Source organism: Petaurus breviceps, unplaced genomic scaffold, assembly GCF_028583685.1.
Source record: "Petaurus breviceps papuanus isolate PSGF00001 unplaced genomic scaffold, PetGlider_PUasm1.0 225, whole genome shotgun sequence".
NCBI classification, from domain to species: Eukaryota; Metazoa; Chordata; class Mammalia; order Diprotodontia; family Petauridae; genus Petaurus; species Petaurus breviceps.
Window position 1 is genome coordinate 23,134,948 of NW_027185889.1, and position 19,558 is coordinate 23,154,505.

The 19,558-nt window shown below is 39.2% G+C and overlaps 1 protein-coding gene across 2 annotated transcripts in view; it reads right to left on the reverse strand.

Annotated features, from left to right (window-relative positions):
• Window positions 1–19,558, reverse strand: part of NUP37 (nucleoporin 37) — a 56,826-nt gene that overhangs the window by 4,009 nt on the left and 33,259 nt on the right. The window contains exons 6-8 of one of the 2 annotated variants that reach the window (XM_069095256.1): window positions 8,780–8,870; window positions 6,338–6,519; window positions 2,786–2,836 (exon numbers count right to left, since the gene is read on the reverse strand). In XM_069095256.1, the coding sequence (XP_068951357.1) occupies window positions 2,786–2,836; window positions 6,338–6,519; window positions 8,780–8,870 (324 nt within the window). The remainder of the gene's footprint in view (window positions 1–2,785; window positions 2,837–6,337; window positions 6,520–8,779; window positions 8,871–19,558) is intronic. The other variant, XM_069095257.1, reaches the window with a different exon arrangement.

Consider the following 19,558-nt stretch of genomic DNA (forward strand, 5'->3'; position numbering starts at 1 on the left):
AAATTAGAGTGTTCTCTTCCCTCTACATTAATCCCCCACATCTAATCAGTAATCTAGTCGGGTTAATTCTTTCTCTCTGAAATATTACTTGATCAATGCCCTCCTTTTCTTTTCTTTTTTTTTTCATTTTTCAAATGCTTTATTAACTTCTGATTTACATCATTCATTTTCGCCAGATTTTGAGTTACACATTTTCTCCCAGTTTTTCACCTACCCACTTCCCCAAAATAGCAGTCCCACAGTATATCCCCTCCTCCAATCTGCTTTCTCCCATATCTTCTCTCATATCCCCTTTGACTTTTCCAGTAGGGCATGGTGGATCTCTATGCCCCAGTGCCTGCATATCTTATTTCCTAATTACATGTAAAATAGTATTATATATATATATATTTAAACATTTGATTTTAAAACTTTGAATTCCAGATTCATTCCCTTCCTCCCTTGTCACCGGCCCTGACTGGAAAGATAAGCAGTTCAGTATAGGTTGTACATGTGTAGCTTATGTAAAACATTAACATAGTTGATATATTGTAAAAGACTGACTATATTTCCCTCCCTCCTATCCCGCTTCCCATTTGTTCTATTCTCTACTTTGATCCCGTCCCTTTTCAAAAGTGGGTGCTTCCAACTTCCCTACCCCCCAGCCTGCCCTCCATTCCATCATCCCCCCTCTCTTCCCCTTCCCCCCTACTCTCCTATAGGGTGAGATACCCTATTTAGTGTGTATTTCATTCCCTCCCCGAGCCAAATTCAATGAGAATAAGGTTGACCCTTTTGCCTTCTAATTCTTCCCCTCCATTGTAACCATTTTCCCTTGCCTCTTCTATATGAGATAGTTTACCCCATTCTGTCTCTCCTCATCTCCTCTCATTATATTCCTCTCTCACCTCTTAATTTCACCTTTTAAGTATCATCCCTTCCCATTAAATTGGTCTTGTGCCTTCTATCTATGTCTACCTGTAAACATATATACACACATTTACATATGTATTCATATGCCCGTATACCCTCTGATATAGACACATATATATACATATATTCCCTTCAACTATTTTCATACTGAGAAAAGTTTCATCAGTTACAATTATCATTTTTCCATGTAGGAATGTTAATAGTTCCACTTTGATAAGTTTCTTACGGTTTCTTTTCCTTGTTTACCTTCTCATGCTTCTCTTGCTTCTTGTATCTGAATGTCAAATTTTCTATTCAACTCTGGTTTTTTCAGCAAGAATGCTTGAAAGTCCTGTATTCCACTGAATGACCATATTTTCCCCTGAAACATGATACTCAGTTGTGCTGGGTAGGCTTACTGTTCTTTTTAACAATGACAACAACGAAAGTGACTGAATGTTAAAAACTACTGATTCATATGACTACTTTTCCATCTCCACAAAATTTTTACAAAAATAATCTATACACATATTGAGGTTACTCTCGATGAAGTTATGAGAAGGAACAGGTAGGGCTTTGCAAAAAACATTTGCCAGCAAATGTGTTTTTTTTTTTCACAGTCATACAATTTAAGATCTTACTGTGCTTATAGCTTATCTATTAAAAAAAACAAAAAAAATTGACTTGCTTGAATTAAACACTGCCTTCAAAGCTCTTTTTCCAGCAAGGTAGCTTTCAAGTCATATAAAATTTCTTCAGTGATGCTATAACCGATATAACTTTGTTTGGTGACTCTGCTTATTGATATCAAAGAGATCATAAAAAAGGTGGACATGTCTCCCATATTCATGAAAGATTATCCTGTACAGTATCCAAGTGAGAGAGGGATTCCCCATCAATTTACTAACTGAATAATCTCCTCACTGTATAATCTCCCTCACTATAATACAAATTGCTTTTATGATCCCATCAATTGAAAAGGTGAGAAGGGATAGTAGATTGTAGAGTTGACTTATATTTGTTTTCTTCCAGGGGTATGGACAAAGCCTCTTTTCCTTCTTGCAATATCTGTCCATTCTCTATATTTTTTAACTTGTTTTTTGGTTTTATAAAACCAAGCCAAACCAAACCCATCACACACCCAAGTTTTTCACCAATCTACAAGTTTCTGTTTGGAATATTTAAAAAAGTTATTCTTGAAATACTGATGATGTTGACTCCACTATTATATTTGTTCCCTTTCAGTCAGCCAGATAGTATTCACTGAATGCCTGTCTGCTTTGTGGTCAGAACCACAGGGGCTCAGCAGGGGACAGGAGGAATGAGTCGTGGTGGTGGTAGAAGAGAATGAATTGTGGGAGATAAAAAAAGTAATGAGAAATAATCTCTAACTTTGAGGAACTTACAAACTAGTACGTGAGGAGACTAATACATGTGAAATTGTACCTAATCATATAAGAAAACAAACAAGTGACAAACTATGTAAAATTCACAATATGTTTTATAGGAGTTCAGAGAAGAAGGACATCCAGGAGAATGGTCAGAAGGTGATCTAAGGAAGAAGTGGAGTTTGAGCTGGCCAGAGAGTCTGGGGGAAATGTGGGTAGGAGAAAGAGAGAGTACAGAGCATCACCATGAAGCTAAGCCAGGGGTATGTTCTGGTGAGAGGGGAAGTTGACTCATATGATAAGGAACAATATTAGTACTTTAAAGGGGTTGGACTAGATGATCTCTAAGGTTCCTCCTAGCTGAAATAGTTTATAATGCTTTTTTTCTATCCCTATCAATTTTTTAATTAAAAACTGAAATTGACTTAAAGGTTAACTTACTAACTATAATATGCAGGATTCAAAAGATTAAAGTAGAAACTTTCAAAATAACTGGGAAACTCTACCTGAATAAGTGGGCTCGATCCATATGGACAGGTCTCTTATCCTGAGGATAACTAAAAAGAAAGTATTTAATTACAACCTGTTCTTCAACCAATTAGCCAGTCAAGTCAACAAATGTTTAAACAGAATGGTTCTGAAGAAGCACACAATCTAATGGGGGAGGCAGCATGTAAACAAGTGTGTAGGAACAAGGCATATACAGGTGTAGTGGCAACCACACTGGCATGCCCTGGATGGATGCTAGCACAAGTTCTTAGATCTGCTTTACTAGGAAATATAGCTGTTCATGTGGTCAACAATCTTTTTTAATTCCATTCACTAATTCTGGGGAAGTCAGCACCCTGAACTCCAGAGAAAATACAAGCAGAAAATAAAGAGAAAATACAAGTAGAGAAATAAAGACCAACAGCCAGGGCTTCTGTCTGAGAAATTAGCACAGGTCAATAGAGAGATCCTACTGTCTGACCAAGGCAATACATACATAGTTACCAGAGAGAAGCATCAACATCGGGGTTTTTCAAAGCTGGGGGGAGGGGACGGCTCCTTAAAGGCTACCCAGGATCTCATCTGGCCAAATCACAGGAACACTTTTCCTATGAATGAGCCCCAAAGCAAAATGCTAACCTCAGGGTGAAAGCCTTCCAACAAGCAAGCCTCCCCTAAGTAACCTTCCCTTAATGGGCTTCATGTGAGGCCTACTAATGGGAGGGGAAGATCTCATATCCCATTAACATTACAACAGCATAAATTAGAGATAATTAACTGAGGGAAGGCATGAGAATTAAGTGGGATTAGGAAAGATTTTCTACAGAAGGTTAGATTTTAGCTAGAAAGGAAGCAAGGAAAATGAGGAGGTAGAGGTGAGGAGGGATAGCAGTCCATGCATGGGGGAGAGCCAGAGAAGATTCCCAAAGTAGAGAAATGGAGTGTCTTGTTTGTAAAACAGACAGGAGGCTGATGTAATTGGATCAAAAAACATGTAGGGGAGAAGTGTGAGAAGACTGAAAAGGTAGGGGAGAGGACTAGGTGAGCTTTGAAAATCAGAGGATTTTATATCTGATCCTTTAGATGAAAGTTAGTAAATGGAGTTTATGGAATAGGAGAGTGCAGATTAGACCTATAATCTAGGAAAATCAATTTGACAACTGAGTGGAAGATAGAATGGAGTAGAAGAGTCCAGGGCAGGCAGACCAGCTAGCCTGCTATTGCAATAGACCAGGTGTGAAATGATGAAGGCCTGCATCAGTGTGGTAACTGTCAGAGAAGGGAAGTACAAGAGGTGGTACAGAGGTTGTGTCAACAGACTGGATATGGGGGGGAAGAAGGTAAGAAAGAGGAGACTGAGAAGTGATCAGATAAGTAGAAGGGCAACCAGGAGAGGGTGGTGTCCTGAAAGCCTAAAGAGTGGAGAGTATCAAGGAGGAGAGAGATCAACAGTGTCAGAGGTCACAGAGAGGTCAAGAAGATGAAGACTGAGAACGGGCCATTAGCATGGACAATTATAAGATTGTTAGAAACTTTGGAGACAGTAGTTCCAGTTGAATGATGAGGCTGGAAGCCAGACTACAGAGAGAAGAGAGTGAGAGAAGAAGTAGAGATACCTACTATAGATGGCCTTCTCAGAGAGTTTACCTACAAAAGGCAAGAGAGATGGAACAAAACTAGCTAGGATGGATGGGGAGTTTTGTGAGGATTGGAAGGAGACAGGCATGCTGGTAGTCATTAGGGAAGCAGCCAGGAGACAGAGAAAGACAGAAGATAAATGACTGTGGAGATAATAAAGGGGGTAATCAGTTGGAAAAGATGAGATAGAATGGGATCATTTGGTCATATAGAGAGGTTAGCCTTGGTAAGAAGAAGGGCCACTTTTTCACATGAAATAGGGGAAAAGGCAAAGATGGTGGAAAAAAGCATCTAAGTGATTTAAGATGAAGAGGAAGGGAGAAGAGGGAGCTTTTGGTGAATGGCTTCCATTTTTTAGCAAAATATGGGTCAAGGTTCTCAGCTGAGTGTGGGAAAGGAGAGTCATAGGAAATTTGAGGAGGGATGAAAAGGTTTGGAGGAGCTGCTGTGGTGAATAGGATAGGGAGTTAATTAGGGAGCTATGGAAGGGTTGCCTTACAGCAATGAGAACCCAGTTGAAGTTACATAATATAAATCTGTAGTAGACCCAGTCAGCATATTTTGATGATTTTATCTAGCTTCATTCAGCAGCAAATCTGTAGGAATGAAGACAATGAATGGTGGGAATGATCCAAGGCTGAGACTTAGCAGGGAATGATTGACAATAAGATAAGGGGCAAGGAACTCAAAAGAAGACAGTGTAGAGTTTAAGTAGTTTATTAAAAGGTCAAGATGAGGAAAGGAGGAGAGTGTAGCCAGTACAGGGGTGATGGCCTGGGAAAGAACTCAGGATCAAGGGACTGGATGTTATGGTGTGGATGAAAAACGAGGTGTGGGGTTGCAAGACAATAGGAGAGGCAGAATGATAATAGATTGTGATCAGATAAAAGAATTTCAGATTCATGAACACAGAAGTGGAGCATGGTGGGCAAGATCAAGGATGTGACCATCTTTGCATGTGGCTAAGGTGAGATGGAGGATTAAGTCATATGAAATGATTAACTGGAGGATTATGAGGTCAGGGTGCTTGAAGGCTTGTCAATATGTATGATGAAGTCCCCTAGTATGAAGGCAGGAGCTAGTGAGAAAAGATATGAGTTAGGCACTGAACCCAATGAGGAAAGAAGGGGAGTGTCCTGGAAGTTGGTAGAGGACTGCTTCTAAAATTTTGATTGGGTGGTAGTTATGGATTGAGTGAACCTCAAAGGAGGTGAGGTTACTACTGAGTGATCATGGTAGAGAGGGAACCTGGAAGTAGCAATGGGAAGTAAAGAGTATTCCTACTCCCCCATATCTGCCAGTGAGTCAGGGGGAATGAATGAAAGTACAATCTTCGCTGGAAAGGAGGTCACAGGGAGGCTGGGTCATCAGGAGGGAACCAGGTCTCCTTAAGGTAACTGAAACTTGAGACATACATCTTATAATAAAATGGCAAGTCTAAAGTATTTATACAATGATCAATAGACACAATTATGATAAAATACCAGAGAAAATCAACAGTAGTTTTAATCTTGTAAACAAGGATGAGACAATGATCTATAATCATTGGAAAGGCAAGAAGTGATTCACTGGGAAGACACCATCAAGTAGTAGTGTAACACTTAGTGTGGCATTACAATGGTCCTTGGCACGCAGGAGGTGCCCAATCGATGCTTGCTGACTTCATGAGAGTCCCCAGCCCCCAGCCATGCACTTTCTTTGTTCCCAGCTCGATTTCCTTCTCCCCTCTGATCTTCAGTTCCCTTTTGTCCTCCCCATGAGAATGTGAGCTTCTTAAGAGTGACTGGTTTTCGTGCATTTGTATCCTGAGCATTTAGCGTAGAACCAGGCACAAATTAAGCACTTAATAAATCCTCATTCACTCTACCACACAATAATGTTTAGCAGAATAAAGATTTTTTAAAAAAATAACAGAAATGCTAAGGAAATACCTGGACCGAGTAATATCCCAGATTAACCAATCATTTCCTGCGACAGCTCCAACTTTGAATGTGTTTCTTAAACACCAGTGTGCTGACATTAATGGAGTCTGTTCAGATTCCAGAGAGAGGATAGCCTGCTGGGTAATGAGATCATAGAACCTGATCGTTCCACTCTTCTCTGCAACCATCAACTGAAAGACAGAAAATGACAAATTTACTTAAAATGATAATTACACTTTTCTGCTATTTTAAAAATGCTGATAATAAGAATTCGGCAGGCAAATCTGTGCCATAAGATACTGGTCCCCCCCCCCCCCCTGCAAAACCCCATAAACCCAACCCCCAAAAACAACATTCTCGCTAATATTTAAAATGTATACAAAAGTATGAGGTGACAGATTCAATCCACTAAATATTTTTAAAGGAATTTTAATATGTTGGCAAGGCACTGTGCCAGTTAATATCAGATGGGCTTATATTCTCCCAGAGGTCACAACGCTGGGTGGCAAAAGGTTTTATGTAAGTCTTCAACAGTAAGTGGGAGACCTTGGATAAAATAAGAAAAATAAATTTTAATGAAGAAATTAACCATTAATACAATTTCAAGTGATAAGATAAAACCATTAATAGCTAAGAAGAAAGAGTTTGCCGTCTTAAAACTGCTGAGAAAGACTATTATTCAGGATGAGGTCACATATTAATCATACAATTTTACAGAATGTCAATCTTGTGATAACCTCTGAATTAGGAAAAGACTTAAGTTCAAGAGTTTATCAAACACAGACAAGTATTTCCTCCAGATATATTTCTTATTTATTCAGTCATGAACTTTTCCACTATCCAAAGATCTGAAACGTAATTCCTTCCTTGCCCTTCAAATCTGTTTATGATGTGACTCTTCAAATCCAGGTCATGTATCTGTCTTATCCTGGTATATCGTGTGAGCTGCTGACCTACACCTAATTTCTGCCAGAATGCTGCCCAATTTTCCCAGAAAGTTTTGTCAAATAGTGAGTCCTTCTCGCAGAAACTGAGGCCTTTGTGTTTATCAAACATGATACTTTCTTCTGTATGTCACAAACTAAAATCTGTTCCACTGCTCGCTCGCTCTCCTTTCTCTCTGTCCCACCCCCTGTCTCTCTCTTTTACCAAATTTTGTTTTTAATGGTTACTGCTTTGTAATACAATTAGAAATCTGGGACTGATAGATCCCCTTCCTTCTTACTTTTTTCTTGACTTTCTCAGCAACTCCCACTGCCCCTAGTTCTAAACTCTCCAGCCCAGCAGGACAAAGACAAGCCTTCTTCCACATTATAGCTGCCCCCCTAGAAATCTTTTCTCCTTTAGGCTAAGTATCTCTAGGTTCTTCAACCCTTTCCATCACCATTATGGTAGGCCCTCCCCCCCTTCTTTGTACAGTTTATCAATGTTCTTTCTAAGTTTGGTGCTCATGAGCACCATAATAATCCATATGTGATTTGACTGGAGGCAAGAAGAGTAAAATGGTCACCTTCATCTTTCCAGACACTGGGTCACTTTGACTTAATGCAGTTTAAGATCACCTTTTTTTCCCTTCAATTTAATAAGTATTTAAATAATAAGTATTATTTATTAAGTGTATATATGTGAGACACTGGTGCATGCTAGGAATAAAATAAAATAATAGCTCCTATTCCCAAGAGGCTTTACAGTTAACTAGTGAAAAACCATAATGTAGACTGATAAATATAGTACAAGGTAGGGAAGAAAGAGGTTAAGGGAGAGATCAAACCAAGTAGGAAAGTATTAACAGCTTTGGGCCACAGGGTAGAGAGTTAGGGAAGGCTTCCTAGAGGACATAGCACTTGAACTGAGCCTTGAAACTCAATTCAAATCAATGAGCTTTAATAAGTGCCTTCTCTGTGCACAGCTCCATAACAGAAACTGAGAATACAGACACCAAAATGTCCGTTTCTGTCCTTGAGGAATTTAAACTGTATTGGGAGATAAAACTTCTACAGAAAAGTAGATACAAGATAATATTAAGAAGGAGAAAGCACAAAAAGCTAGAAGAAGCAGTTAAGGTTTAGGGGATACTTGAATTGAATTATGACAGGAACTAAGGATTTTTAGAGGTAGAGATAAAGAGAGAACACCTTTTAGACAATCAGGGACAACCCAAGCAAAGGCATGGTATAGAAAGAATGCAGAATTCTGAAGATAGGAGGGTCAGTTTGGCCAAATGAGTTGGGCCTAGACCTGAAGCAGAGCAGTGTAGGCCAGAGAGAGAACTCTATGAAAGAGACAGGATCTAACAATTGATTCTTGTATTAAACCATTTACCATATTTATTGAGTACGCATAGGATTATACACCTGGCCCCTTGGAATCAGTCTCATTATAGTAACAGTCCACGCACAAACTCTATTTGCACTGATAAAATTAAAAAAAAAAAACCATATCACAACTTACTTTACAAGCTTCCTCGGGATGCCAGCAGACACTCATTCCAGGGGAGCGGAGAACAAAATGAGCTTTCTGATTTCCTTCTAAGTCCCAGACCCTAGTAAGAGAGTATGCCAGGGTTTACTGTTATACCTTTAAAGCCGTTTATTTACATGACATTATTCAAAGCAGTTAACTAAGACAGAAAACTGAGATTTTGTAGTTACTCAGTATTTTTTTTAAAGTTAAACTTTTTTTTTAAGCAAATGAGACAGCATTACAAAAATTCAAGCCTTGCTCTCTACTGCATTATAAAAAGTTGTAGTTTTTATACTTAGTCATATAGGAAGTTGCCATACTCTTTCTGTGATGTGATTAACATGCTATAACATGCCAAACTATTTCTGGCACATGGTAGGAAAATTTTTAAGTGAATTACTTTCTATATCATGGGCTGTATTCTGGAGTCTCTAGGAGCTGAATCTCACTAGACTAAACAGGCTACAATTCCCTAATTCTATAGTTAGTTCATGTTATGCTTTCCACCAATGGAACTTTAAAAAAGGATGAGACTCCTGTTTTCAAAATAACAGCATGGCATCATTGACAAAACTGAATTCACTGAGGTCAGAGGCCATTTATTTGCCCTCTCTGCCATCCTAGCCAAGTAGATGCTCGTTTATAATTCTTTTGCTTTCGTTCTCCTCTCTTTACTGCTGCTACCACAAGCTCAGCCTCTTTGTTACCAATTTCTCCCCCAGCAGAACTCAGGAGCGTTGGCCAAACAGAACGGGGTTTATTCCAGTAACTTCCTTGTTTTTTTTTTTTAAACAAAAATCCATGATAATGATGGCCAGATTATAAAAGAAACTGAACCTCTGAGGAAGGCACTGAGTACACATATAATGCTTATACTTTGGGGTAATAAACATGGAATAAGCCTAGTAGAAACGGCAAGCCAAAATAGAGAAGGGCAGCCTGTGTGCCAGGCCAGTACTCATTTCATGTTAAGAGGCCTGTGGCCTGCTGGATGTACTCCTGATGAGAAAACATGGACAAGAGCTGCACTGCATGAGAAGATGAAGATGAACTGCCCCCCTTAGAGCCCTGGGGGGAGAGCCCACATTAACATCAGTGATGGATACACAGTAGTAATGAAGTATAAGGAGGACCAGTCAACCCATAAGCATTTATTAGGTACCTACCTCTGTGCCAGGCACTGAACTAGGCACTGGGGAGATGACATATTAATTACTCAGAAAGAACTGTATTAATATGTGATAGATAGCCATCAACCAACCAATCAACTAAGAAAGATTACTTTCTCAGAACCTTATTTAGATGATCTGAACACTTTCCTCTCTTCCCCAAAAAGCTTCCCAGGCTCACTGTCTGTCCCTTATAGACAGTGACATAGCACAGCAGATAAGAGGGCTGTGCCTGGTCAGGAAGACCTAAGTTCAGTTTGGCCTCCCATCCTCAGACCCTCATTGTGTAACTCTGGGCAAGTCACTTCTGACTCTTGTTTCCTCAACTGCAAACAGGGATAATAAGTGCACCTACCTCCCAGGGGGGCTACAATGAGAAAATATTTGTAAGTCCTTAGCATAGTGTCTGGCATACAGTAGCTGTTTAATAAATGCTTATTCCTTTTCCTTTCTTTCCCCCCCTTTCCTCCCTCACTTGTATAGAAAGGAGGAACAATGCTGACATGAGAAAGGGGAGTCAAAGAAAGTGGTAGTCAACAAATTGGCCACAGGATTCTTCTTTTATGACTCATCTGAGTAATTACACACTTTTCTGTTTGTGCCACAGTATCTTTCATTGAATTTTACTTCTAGACTTTTTCATTTATCTCATTATAGGACTTAACTTTTTGTTAAAGCAATTTAAAAAATCTGGACAAAAATAATTTGAAAGAAAATATATTTAGTGAAAAATGCCCATTCCTGGTGTGGAAAGATCAATATATTCAACTAATTCAAATTTTTTTAAAAGAGTATCTACTTGGCTAAGTGGAGCACACGTTCTCTACTGCCAGACATGCTGCATTTAGACCCATTTAAGTAAAATCATTTTTTTCAAACATATTTGGTATACAGGAGGAAGATTATGATTTTGTTGCATTATGAAGTTGTTAGTTTTGGCAACAGTCACATTTATTAGATACACACATAGTAACAAGCAAGAAATAAAATGCTAACACTAGCATCTATTTTATTTCTACTGAAATAATAAAATGTTGCTTTCACTATTTAGTGAATCCCATGAGAGAATGGTTTAAAACACCCATTCTTTTGATTCCACTCTAATAGGCAGCTGATTTTACATGTTAGCCATTATATAAAACACAAATATACACCAGGATTTTCCCCCTCTTTCAAAGGGAAAGCAAGATGTGGAAGTTACAGAATAAGGATAATAGTATTTTAAAAATGCTAGCCAACTAAGGACATCTATTTTCCCAAATAGCCTATCTGATCATTGCGCTATCTTCATTTAACATCACTTCAAAACACGTTGATTCAACTCTAGGCAAATAACACCCCTAAGAGCCTCCCTCCACTTCTCTTTGGGATAAGATGACTTGTAGTTTAAAATTATATGCTTATTCAACAGATTTCAGTGGTTTTACAACTAAATCCAAACATACAAAAAGACAAAGAATTAGGCTACAATGAGCATAACTAAATTAGATAGAGATACTATATAAAATGTGTATTCTTTTCTGAATGTTTTCATTAAGTTTCTTTCAAGACTTTTGGTAGAGCTCAATAGACTTTTCTATGATTTTTGCTTGGGTGTCTTATCTGATTTATTCCACAGACATCTATTTCCTGGGAGTTCTCACTATGTGTGCAGAAAATTCTGTGGAACTTAGACCTGTGTTCACATGTTCATTGTGTGAGTCTTTCTTTTCTTTTTTTTTGTAAAGCAATCGGGGTTAAGTAACTTGCTCAAGGTTACACAGCCAGTTATTTCTGGGTGTGGTGCTGAGTGTCTGAGCCCGGGATTCGATCTCCAGGTCATCCCAACACTGGAGCCAGTGCTCTTACTCTCTGGGCCACCTGGCCGCCCCTGTGAGTCTTTCTTTCCAACTGCACAATTGGGGATTTAATTTAGACACCTAAACTGACCCTACCTGCTGACAAGGCCTAATTAACTTTCAGGGCATGGAAAAGGCAAAGCTTTTTCCATATTCCTTAAGAAAAAAGAGAATTTGAGATGAATTCTTCCTTTGCATTATAATTAGGCTACATTTTAATGTTTATGAGCATCTATTTATGAGAAGTTATAGATATATTTAGAAATCTAAATAAAAATCACAATTCAGGAATGTGTTGTGTGTTATCTAAATTAATTTAGCTTCATCAATCTAAGGAAAAATATAGTTTATAAAGAAAAAAGCTTCTTTTTAAAAACACCATTGATGGTAATAAAGAATACTTAGAGAACGAAAATGTGCAAAATAAAATATTTAAAAAGCTATGAGTCAGACATGGTGCTAAGCTATCTCATCTGATCCTCACAATAACTCTGTGAGGTGGATGCTGTTATTATCCCCAGTTTACAGTGGTGGTAACTGTCTTGCCCAGGGTCATACAACTAGTATGACACACAACCATCTCAAGTCATATTTGAACTTGGGTCTCCCTGACTGCCCTCCATCTACTGCATCACCAGCCACCTCTTCTTGTTCAGTCACTCAACAAGAGTAAGTTTCCACCATTTAAATGTTGTGTGTAAATGAACTGAATTGGATCAGTATCTTTGATCTGATAGACATTGTATTGGGCAGACTTTTCCATTTTACAGAAAAAGCAGAAAATGACCAAAGTCTAGAGCTTGCTCAAGAATTTGGGTCAGGGGCGGCCAGGTTGCACAGCGAGTAAGAGTACCGGCCCCAGAGTTGGGATGACCTGGGATCGAATCCGGGCTCAGACACTTAGCACCCACCCAGAAACACCTGGCCATGTAACCTTGAGCAAGTTACTTAACCCCAATTTCTTAAAAAAAAAAAAAAAAGGAATTTGGGTCATTTTCCTTCTGGAGGCCTCAACTTCCTGTCCTGTCAAACAAGAGGAGTGCATTGAGGTTGTTGTCAGAGTAGATGACTTGTTCTCAAAGTTTGCTGGAGTTCTCCCTGGGTATGCAGAAAATTCTGTGGAATTTACACCTGTATTCCCATGTTCAGTGTGAGTCTTCCTGCCTGCCCCTGGGTGGCACCATTATGCATGATACTGACACTGGGCTGGGATGATCTCCAGGGCCCTTTCCAACTTTAATATTCTATGATTCTAAGTCATACAATGACTTTCCTATTAGACCTCTGTCTTAACTGAACAGTTTCTAAAATAAAAAAATCCTGACATTTATATTTATTTGCTTTATGCTGGTGCTGCACATGTGATATAAATCTTAGTAAAAAAAAAAAGTCAAACTTGAAACAAGGGACTAACATTATTCAACTTTCTTACATTATAAATTATGCTAATAAAATCAACTAAACACTAGGACAAAATTGATAATAATGATTTTTATCAAGAGTAAAGGATGCTCAAATGGAGCTGTTATAAAACTGTGAAAGCAGTTTAAAAAATCCCAACTGGCCACAATTTCTAAAAGATTTCAAGAGTTGGCCATACAAAAGGTGTGGTGATTCTGGCCAGGTTGAGGAGTTAACCACAATAGCCTTGATGGTCAAACCTCTTAAATACCATTACATTTCCTTACAAGCATGCAGATAGTGTGATTCAAAACCTCTGTTTGGTCATGGAATGAATCTGAATCTTGAAAAATTTATGCTGAGAGCAAGTTTTCAAATAAAATCAGGCTGACAACAAGGAATGAAATCAGTTTATTTAAGAAATGTTCACAGGTTGTAGTAGAAACCATTTCTCTGCCTTGGATCCTAGAACAGATCCCTTTTAAGGGCTTCTGAAGCACTGAAAAAAAAAATCAAAACCCAACAAAAAAAACAACAACAAACTACCCCACAATTGACAATGTCAGCTAACATCCTAGAAGGACTATAAGAAAAACATGGCTTCCTTATTAGCAGTGGGTAGAGGTGTATAATTCTGAGTTGGGTGTAAAGAAAACCTGAGAAATGCTTATGACCCCCTAGGACTTTAGAAGAAGTATGGGGGAAACACACAGACACATATAGACACACACACACGAGAAAGGCTGGCTGTGCAAGTATCATTTTGGGTGCCAGCCACACAATGTCCAAGGCCCACATGTGATGAGTTGGTGGATGGAGGTCTTGGTTTCAGCTGGGTAGCAAGACAGTACTACTCCCTAAACATCACTGTTCTCTATTCCTGGTAAGTTTTTGCGTCAGGTAGCCCTGCATCCTTGGCTCAAACTATATAGTTTGAACTCCACACTTTCTTGGAGATGTAATTCGAAACGAACATCTTATGTGCAAGTGCAGCATGCATGGCCTTTATGAAGCCAGAGGGGAAAAAAAAACAACTGTGGGAGGCCTAACAGAAAGTACACTAGAGTCAGAAGACCTCTACTCTCATTTTGAATGTACTGGTGTGTTAGTTTCACCCAACTATAGTTTTAATATCTATAAGATGGGGATAGCAAATGTCCTATCAATGTAACAGCAAGATGAGAGGGAAAGGCAGTGTCTGTGGCAGTGCAAGAAGATCCTATGTACTTGGCTCCCCGATAGAATATAAACTCTTTGAGAATGGAGGGCAGTTGCAATTTTTTTTTTTGTATCTGTATCCCCAGGGCTCGGCAAACATAGGTACTTAATAAATATTTGTTGGTTGATAGGATGGTTGGGCTGTCAAAATAGCACCCATCATCCTTTAGTCTTTTCATTAAGTTTCTCCTAGAAGAACAACAGAAAAACCACTCGAAGGGTGGCAGCAATGGGAAAAAACTGAAGTATGGAGCTGCCTGCCCTGGACAGGGTCAGGAGTTACAATATGTCTAATCAATATAATAATACAATAAGTCTAATCAATTAAGGAGTCCTGTAGGAAGGCTCAAACCCAGAGAGCAATCAGCACTTAGGTCCATTTACATTCCAATTAATACCATAGAATTTGGTGATACCTCTTGAAACCACAACTTTCACCGAGTTACACCTGTTCCCTTGTAGGTTTCCATGTAGTTGGTGGTTTAGAAAACCTCAAAAAGCTTGTGTTGCCTCAGGGACAATCTAAGCATGCCTGGAGATGGCACACTACTTCAATCCTCTGACAGGTGTGTTAGAAGAAGTGGGCAGGCCCATCCCTGAATATGCAGATGAAAAGGGAGAAACCGGAGGCTCCAGACCTTCATGTGAGGAATATGAAGAAGGAGCTCCTTAAGTGGGGAGGGAGGAAAGGTGGGGGAAAAATATGTTCCCAACATTCAACTCTGAATATGGTTTTCCATAGAAACAATGTTGTAATCAGTGGTTAACTTCAGGCACTGTGGGTTAAATTGGTTTTTGTGGCCTGACCATCTTAACTGTTTTTATGGAAAAATGAGTTCTGAACCCCAAACTTACAAATCAAGTTTTGGAACAAAGGCTATTTGGAAGTTGGGGATTGCCTGTATGGTGGATCTTAGTGTACTGAGATGTAGAAAAGCTTGTGTTCTTCAATACTACTTGCCATAAAACAAGCTGAAATTGCAATTCAGTATTAGTTTTTTGAATTGCAAGTCATTTCAAAGAGTTAAACCAAGAGCTAGATCTAGTCAAATGCAACCAGAGAAATATTTAGGATTATAATTTGAAATGAAGAAATGGCTCCATTTTAGACTTTTCCTTTAAAGCTAAAAAGCACTAAAAACTGGGTGAATCCTGAAAGGCTTCTTATAGGAGGTGATAACTTGAGCTGAGCCATGAAGGGAGTAGAGATTTTAAAAGGCAGAAGAGGGGAACAGCAGAAAACAGAATTTCATGTACAGGGTATGGCAAGCAGGCCAGTCTCGCCAGAATGTAGAGTATATGGACTAAGGGGAAATAAGTCTGCAGAGCCAGGCTAGGAAACGCTTTAAATGCCCAACTGGATAGTTTGTATTTTATTCTAACATCAATAGGGAGCTAATGAAGCTTCTTAAGAAGGGGAGAGACAAGGTCAGACTTGTGTTTTATAATATTCATTTGGCAGCTGTGGAGAAGACAAATTCGAGAGGGGAGAGACTGGATGCAGGGAGCCTAATTAGCAAACTATGGCAACAAGTTGGGGGAGAAGTGGCAAGGTCTGAGTTGGGGGGATGACGAAAGAGAGATGTAGAAAGAGAGGAATGAGTATAAAAATGTTATAGAGGTTTAAGTGACAAGACTTGGCAATGGATTGGATAGGGGCAGGGGGAGGAGGGGGAAGAGTTAAAACTCACTTGCAAACCAGGGGGGCCTAAAGAGAACAGGGGTAATCTTTTTTTTTTCTTTTTTTGGGGGGGAAGGTAGGGCAATTGGGGTTAAGTGACTTGCCCAAGGTCACACGGCTGGTTTTGGGTTGTCTGAGGCTGGATCAGGTCCTCTTGACTCCAGGGCTGGTGCTCTACTCACTGCGCCACCTAGCTGTCCCAAACAGGGGTAATCTTGATAGAAATGGAGATGTTTAGAGGAAAAACAATGAATTTTGTTTTTAACTCTTCATCAGAATGCTGCTTGATAACATTGCCAAATAGCATATAGTCATTTGAAAAGATTCCCTGGAATACTGGCTTGCCTATTATTAACTAAATTGAAGTGACTCTTGAATATTCTTACAAATAGAGGTAAGGATAATACAAAACAGCAGATAATCCAAAAATCATTTATACTTGGCTTTAAATGGTGTTTTTGTACTTACATTTGACTATGGGTGTGTCTGATATTCTGGGATTCATTTCAAACCAAAAAAAAAAAAAAAGAAACCACATTTTGAAGACCTAACTTAAGAGTTGGGAAGCAGTTCAATTTCATCTTGCCCCCTGCTAAATTTTTCCCCTGCAAGCTACTCTATGTTGAGAATGGGTCACTTATTCACACACCAATGCAAGAATGCCCTTTCTAAAACTTTTCTTGGTTAGGGGAAGTAGTTAACTGTTTGGGTTTTATATAGCTTCAACGGCAGGCAAAATCAGATGGGGAAAGTGAGCACTATGTCCTCTGTGAAAGAGATTATAGGTATGTGATTATGAAGGATAGGTCTGAATAAGCCCCAATTCTGTGTTGCTGCTAGAACCAACATTTAATGATAGGGAGAGTTTAGAAACAGCGCACTCAGGGCAATGGCACACTGCTGGACAGAGCACCAGCTTGGTGCAGTCAGAAAGCAGCTGGTTCAACAAGGGTCAAAGATTTTCGTGAAATAAGGAATGCAGTCTACTGAAATGTTTCCATTGAAAACATCTGATGTCCCTTTTCTGTGTAAAAATCTTAGTCTACTAGGTGTGGCTCATAGGATGTGAGAGCTGAAAGGAAGTTTGAGAGTAAGATTAGGTGAGCTCCAAGGTCACTTCTGGAAAGACTGGATAGCTGGGTAGAGTTATCTATTCAAATCATTGCTTCATTTCACTTAGGAGCAAACAGGATTTCTCTGGTGTATGAAATGATCTCTGTGCTCTTTCTCTCTCGCTCCCTGCCCTTTTCTCTGAATATATTCAAGAGATGAAAGGATTTATGCAAATTCAGTACTGAAATATAGAGCAAACCCTAGATATTCACAAGGGTCTTTCAAAACTGATAATTAGTAGAGGGCAAAGATTTTTTTGTGGATTCAAAAAAAAAAAGGAGCTTTTTGGGTAACAATTTATCCTTTTTATTCTCTTGTTCTTTCTAGTAGGCTAATTATCTGCTTGGGAGTTCACTGCAGAAAGAAAATTCCTGCTACCAAATGTTTTTTGGTCAATACGGACAAAAGGAAAATAGATGGTATTAACTGACACATCTGTATTCACTTGGCTCCTCTAACTGGTAGAAACCATGACTCTTGTGAAAGAATTAAGTTGTCTGATGAACTATAATGCACAAAAAAATATGGTAAGTAATAGCTTGGAGATATATAATCAAAGTGGGTAAAGGCCACACGGGAGAGTTGTATGGGAGGATGAACTGGCACCTCCTCTAATACCTAAGGAAATAAATGTAACAGGGAGGAAGTCAAGGGGAGAGATTTCCCTGCACATCTACTTGTCTTCTGATAATGTCTGTCCATAATATGGCCTCATACTACTTACCACTTTTTCCCACTATTTCCCAACATCTGGTCAGCTCATATGATACTAATTTTATCTGTACCTTTGATTGTAAAAGCAAATCTATTTCCTTCTTTACTCAGATGAATTAATTAAGAGAGATTCATGAATACCTATTATGTGCCAAGAGCCCTGTGGAATAAAAAAAGACAAGGTATATTTGCTAAATAAGTATTTAATCACTGAGCTTTGACATTCCCCCCTTCATTACAAAAATCCTAGAGTACTTTTCAATTTAATTCAATGAGCATTTTAATGCCTCTCTGTCCACAGGGAGCTTCCCTTTTACTTGGGGAAACCACATGGATGAACAGGTAAATACAAAATCAAGGCCCCGAAATTTTGAAGTGAAGTGGGAATTAAGAAAATCAATGTATGTAGGAAGTAATTTCTGAGCTTTGACAGAGCTAGGGTGCACAAGAAGGAAGGCAGAGCATCCCTGGGAATGGGGTCAGAGACAGAACACTGTGCACAGAAAACAGCAAACAGGCGGGGCTGCCTGAAAAAGAGTACATGTGAGGGATGGGTTAATGTGAAATACATCAGGAGAGACAGTGGCAGCCAGACTGGAGGACTTTAAATGGCTGATGAGCTTATATTCCATCCTGGAGGCAAAAAGGAGTCAATGAGGCTCTTTGAGTGAGCATATGCTGTGGCCTAGGCTTTAGCAATATCAATGTGGCCACTTGGTATAGGACAGATTTCCTCAAATGTATAAACAGGACCAAATGAGGCTGTTCTACGACACCAGGCAGAGGCAAGGAAGGCTTCAACGGGGTGTCTCTGGACTTCCCTTCACATGACTTTTTCTGTAAAATGTGACTCAGGTTCCACAAGACACTTGAAGCAATTAGAGAAGAAATTGCTACAAAAAGTGTTCAGAAAAGGGATCAGGAGGCATTTGTTAGAGTAGAGGGGGGAAGGCTTCTCCACGAGGCACAATTTAAACAGGACACTGATGAATGGGAAAATCTGAACAGGCTGAGAGTAAGGAGGAATTGCAGTTGGGAAGAAGAGTATAATCCAAAACATGGAATTAGCAGGGCATATACCAACCCTCTACTGGAGTGCACTAGGGAGGCTAGGAAGGGCAGAGCTAGATTAATTAGCATCCCAGGTTGACTGTAAAAGGTTTTGAAACTGATGAAGCAAAGTCACAATGACAAAAAAAGGACAGGTTGGTTAAATTATGTGCGTTTAAGAGTTTCTTAACGAATGTCTCTGAACTTCTAAAAATAGATGCCTGAAGGACAAAAATTACACATAAAAAGCTATTTGATGACTACCTAGAAAAGTGACATACATATTGGGGTATGCAACAGCCTGGGAATATTAACAATTTTACTTTAAAACAAAAATAAGGGCCCCAAATAAGGGACTACTGCATAAACATTTTTTTTTAACATTCTTAAATGGTAAAAAACAATATTACCGTGTTTCCCTGATAATAAGACCTATCCCGAAAATAAGCCCTCCCCTTACTGTGTAAGATTCCTCTAAAATAAGCCCTTCCCCGAAAATAAGCCCTATTGAGATTGCTACTGTAGTGAAGGTGATCCCCTGCGCTACACGCTACATTACGGTACCCTCTGTATGCACCGTCCC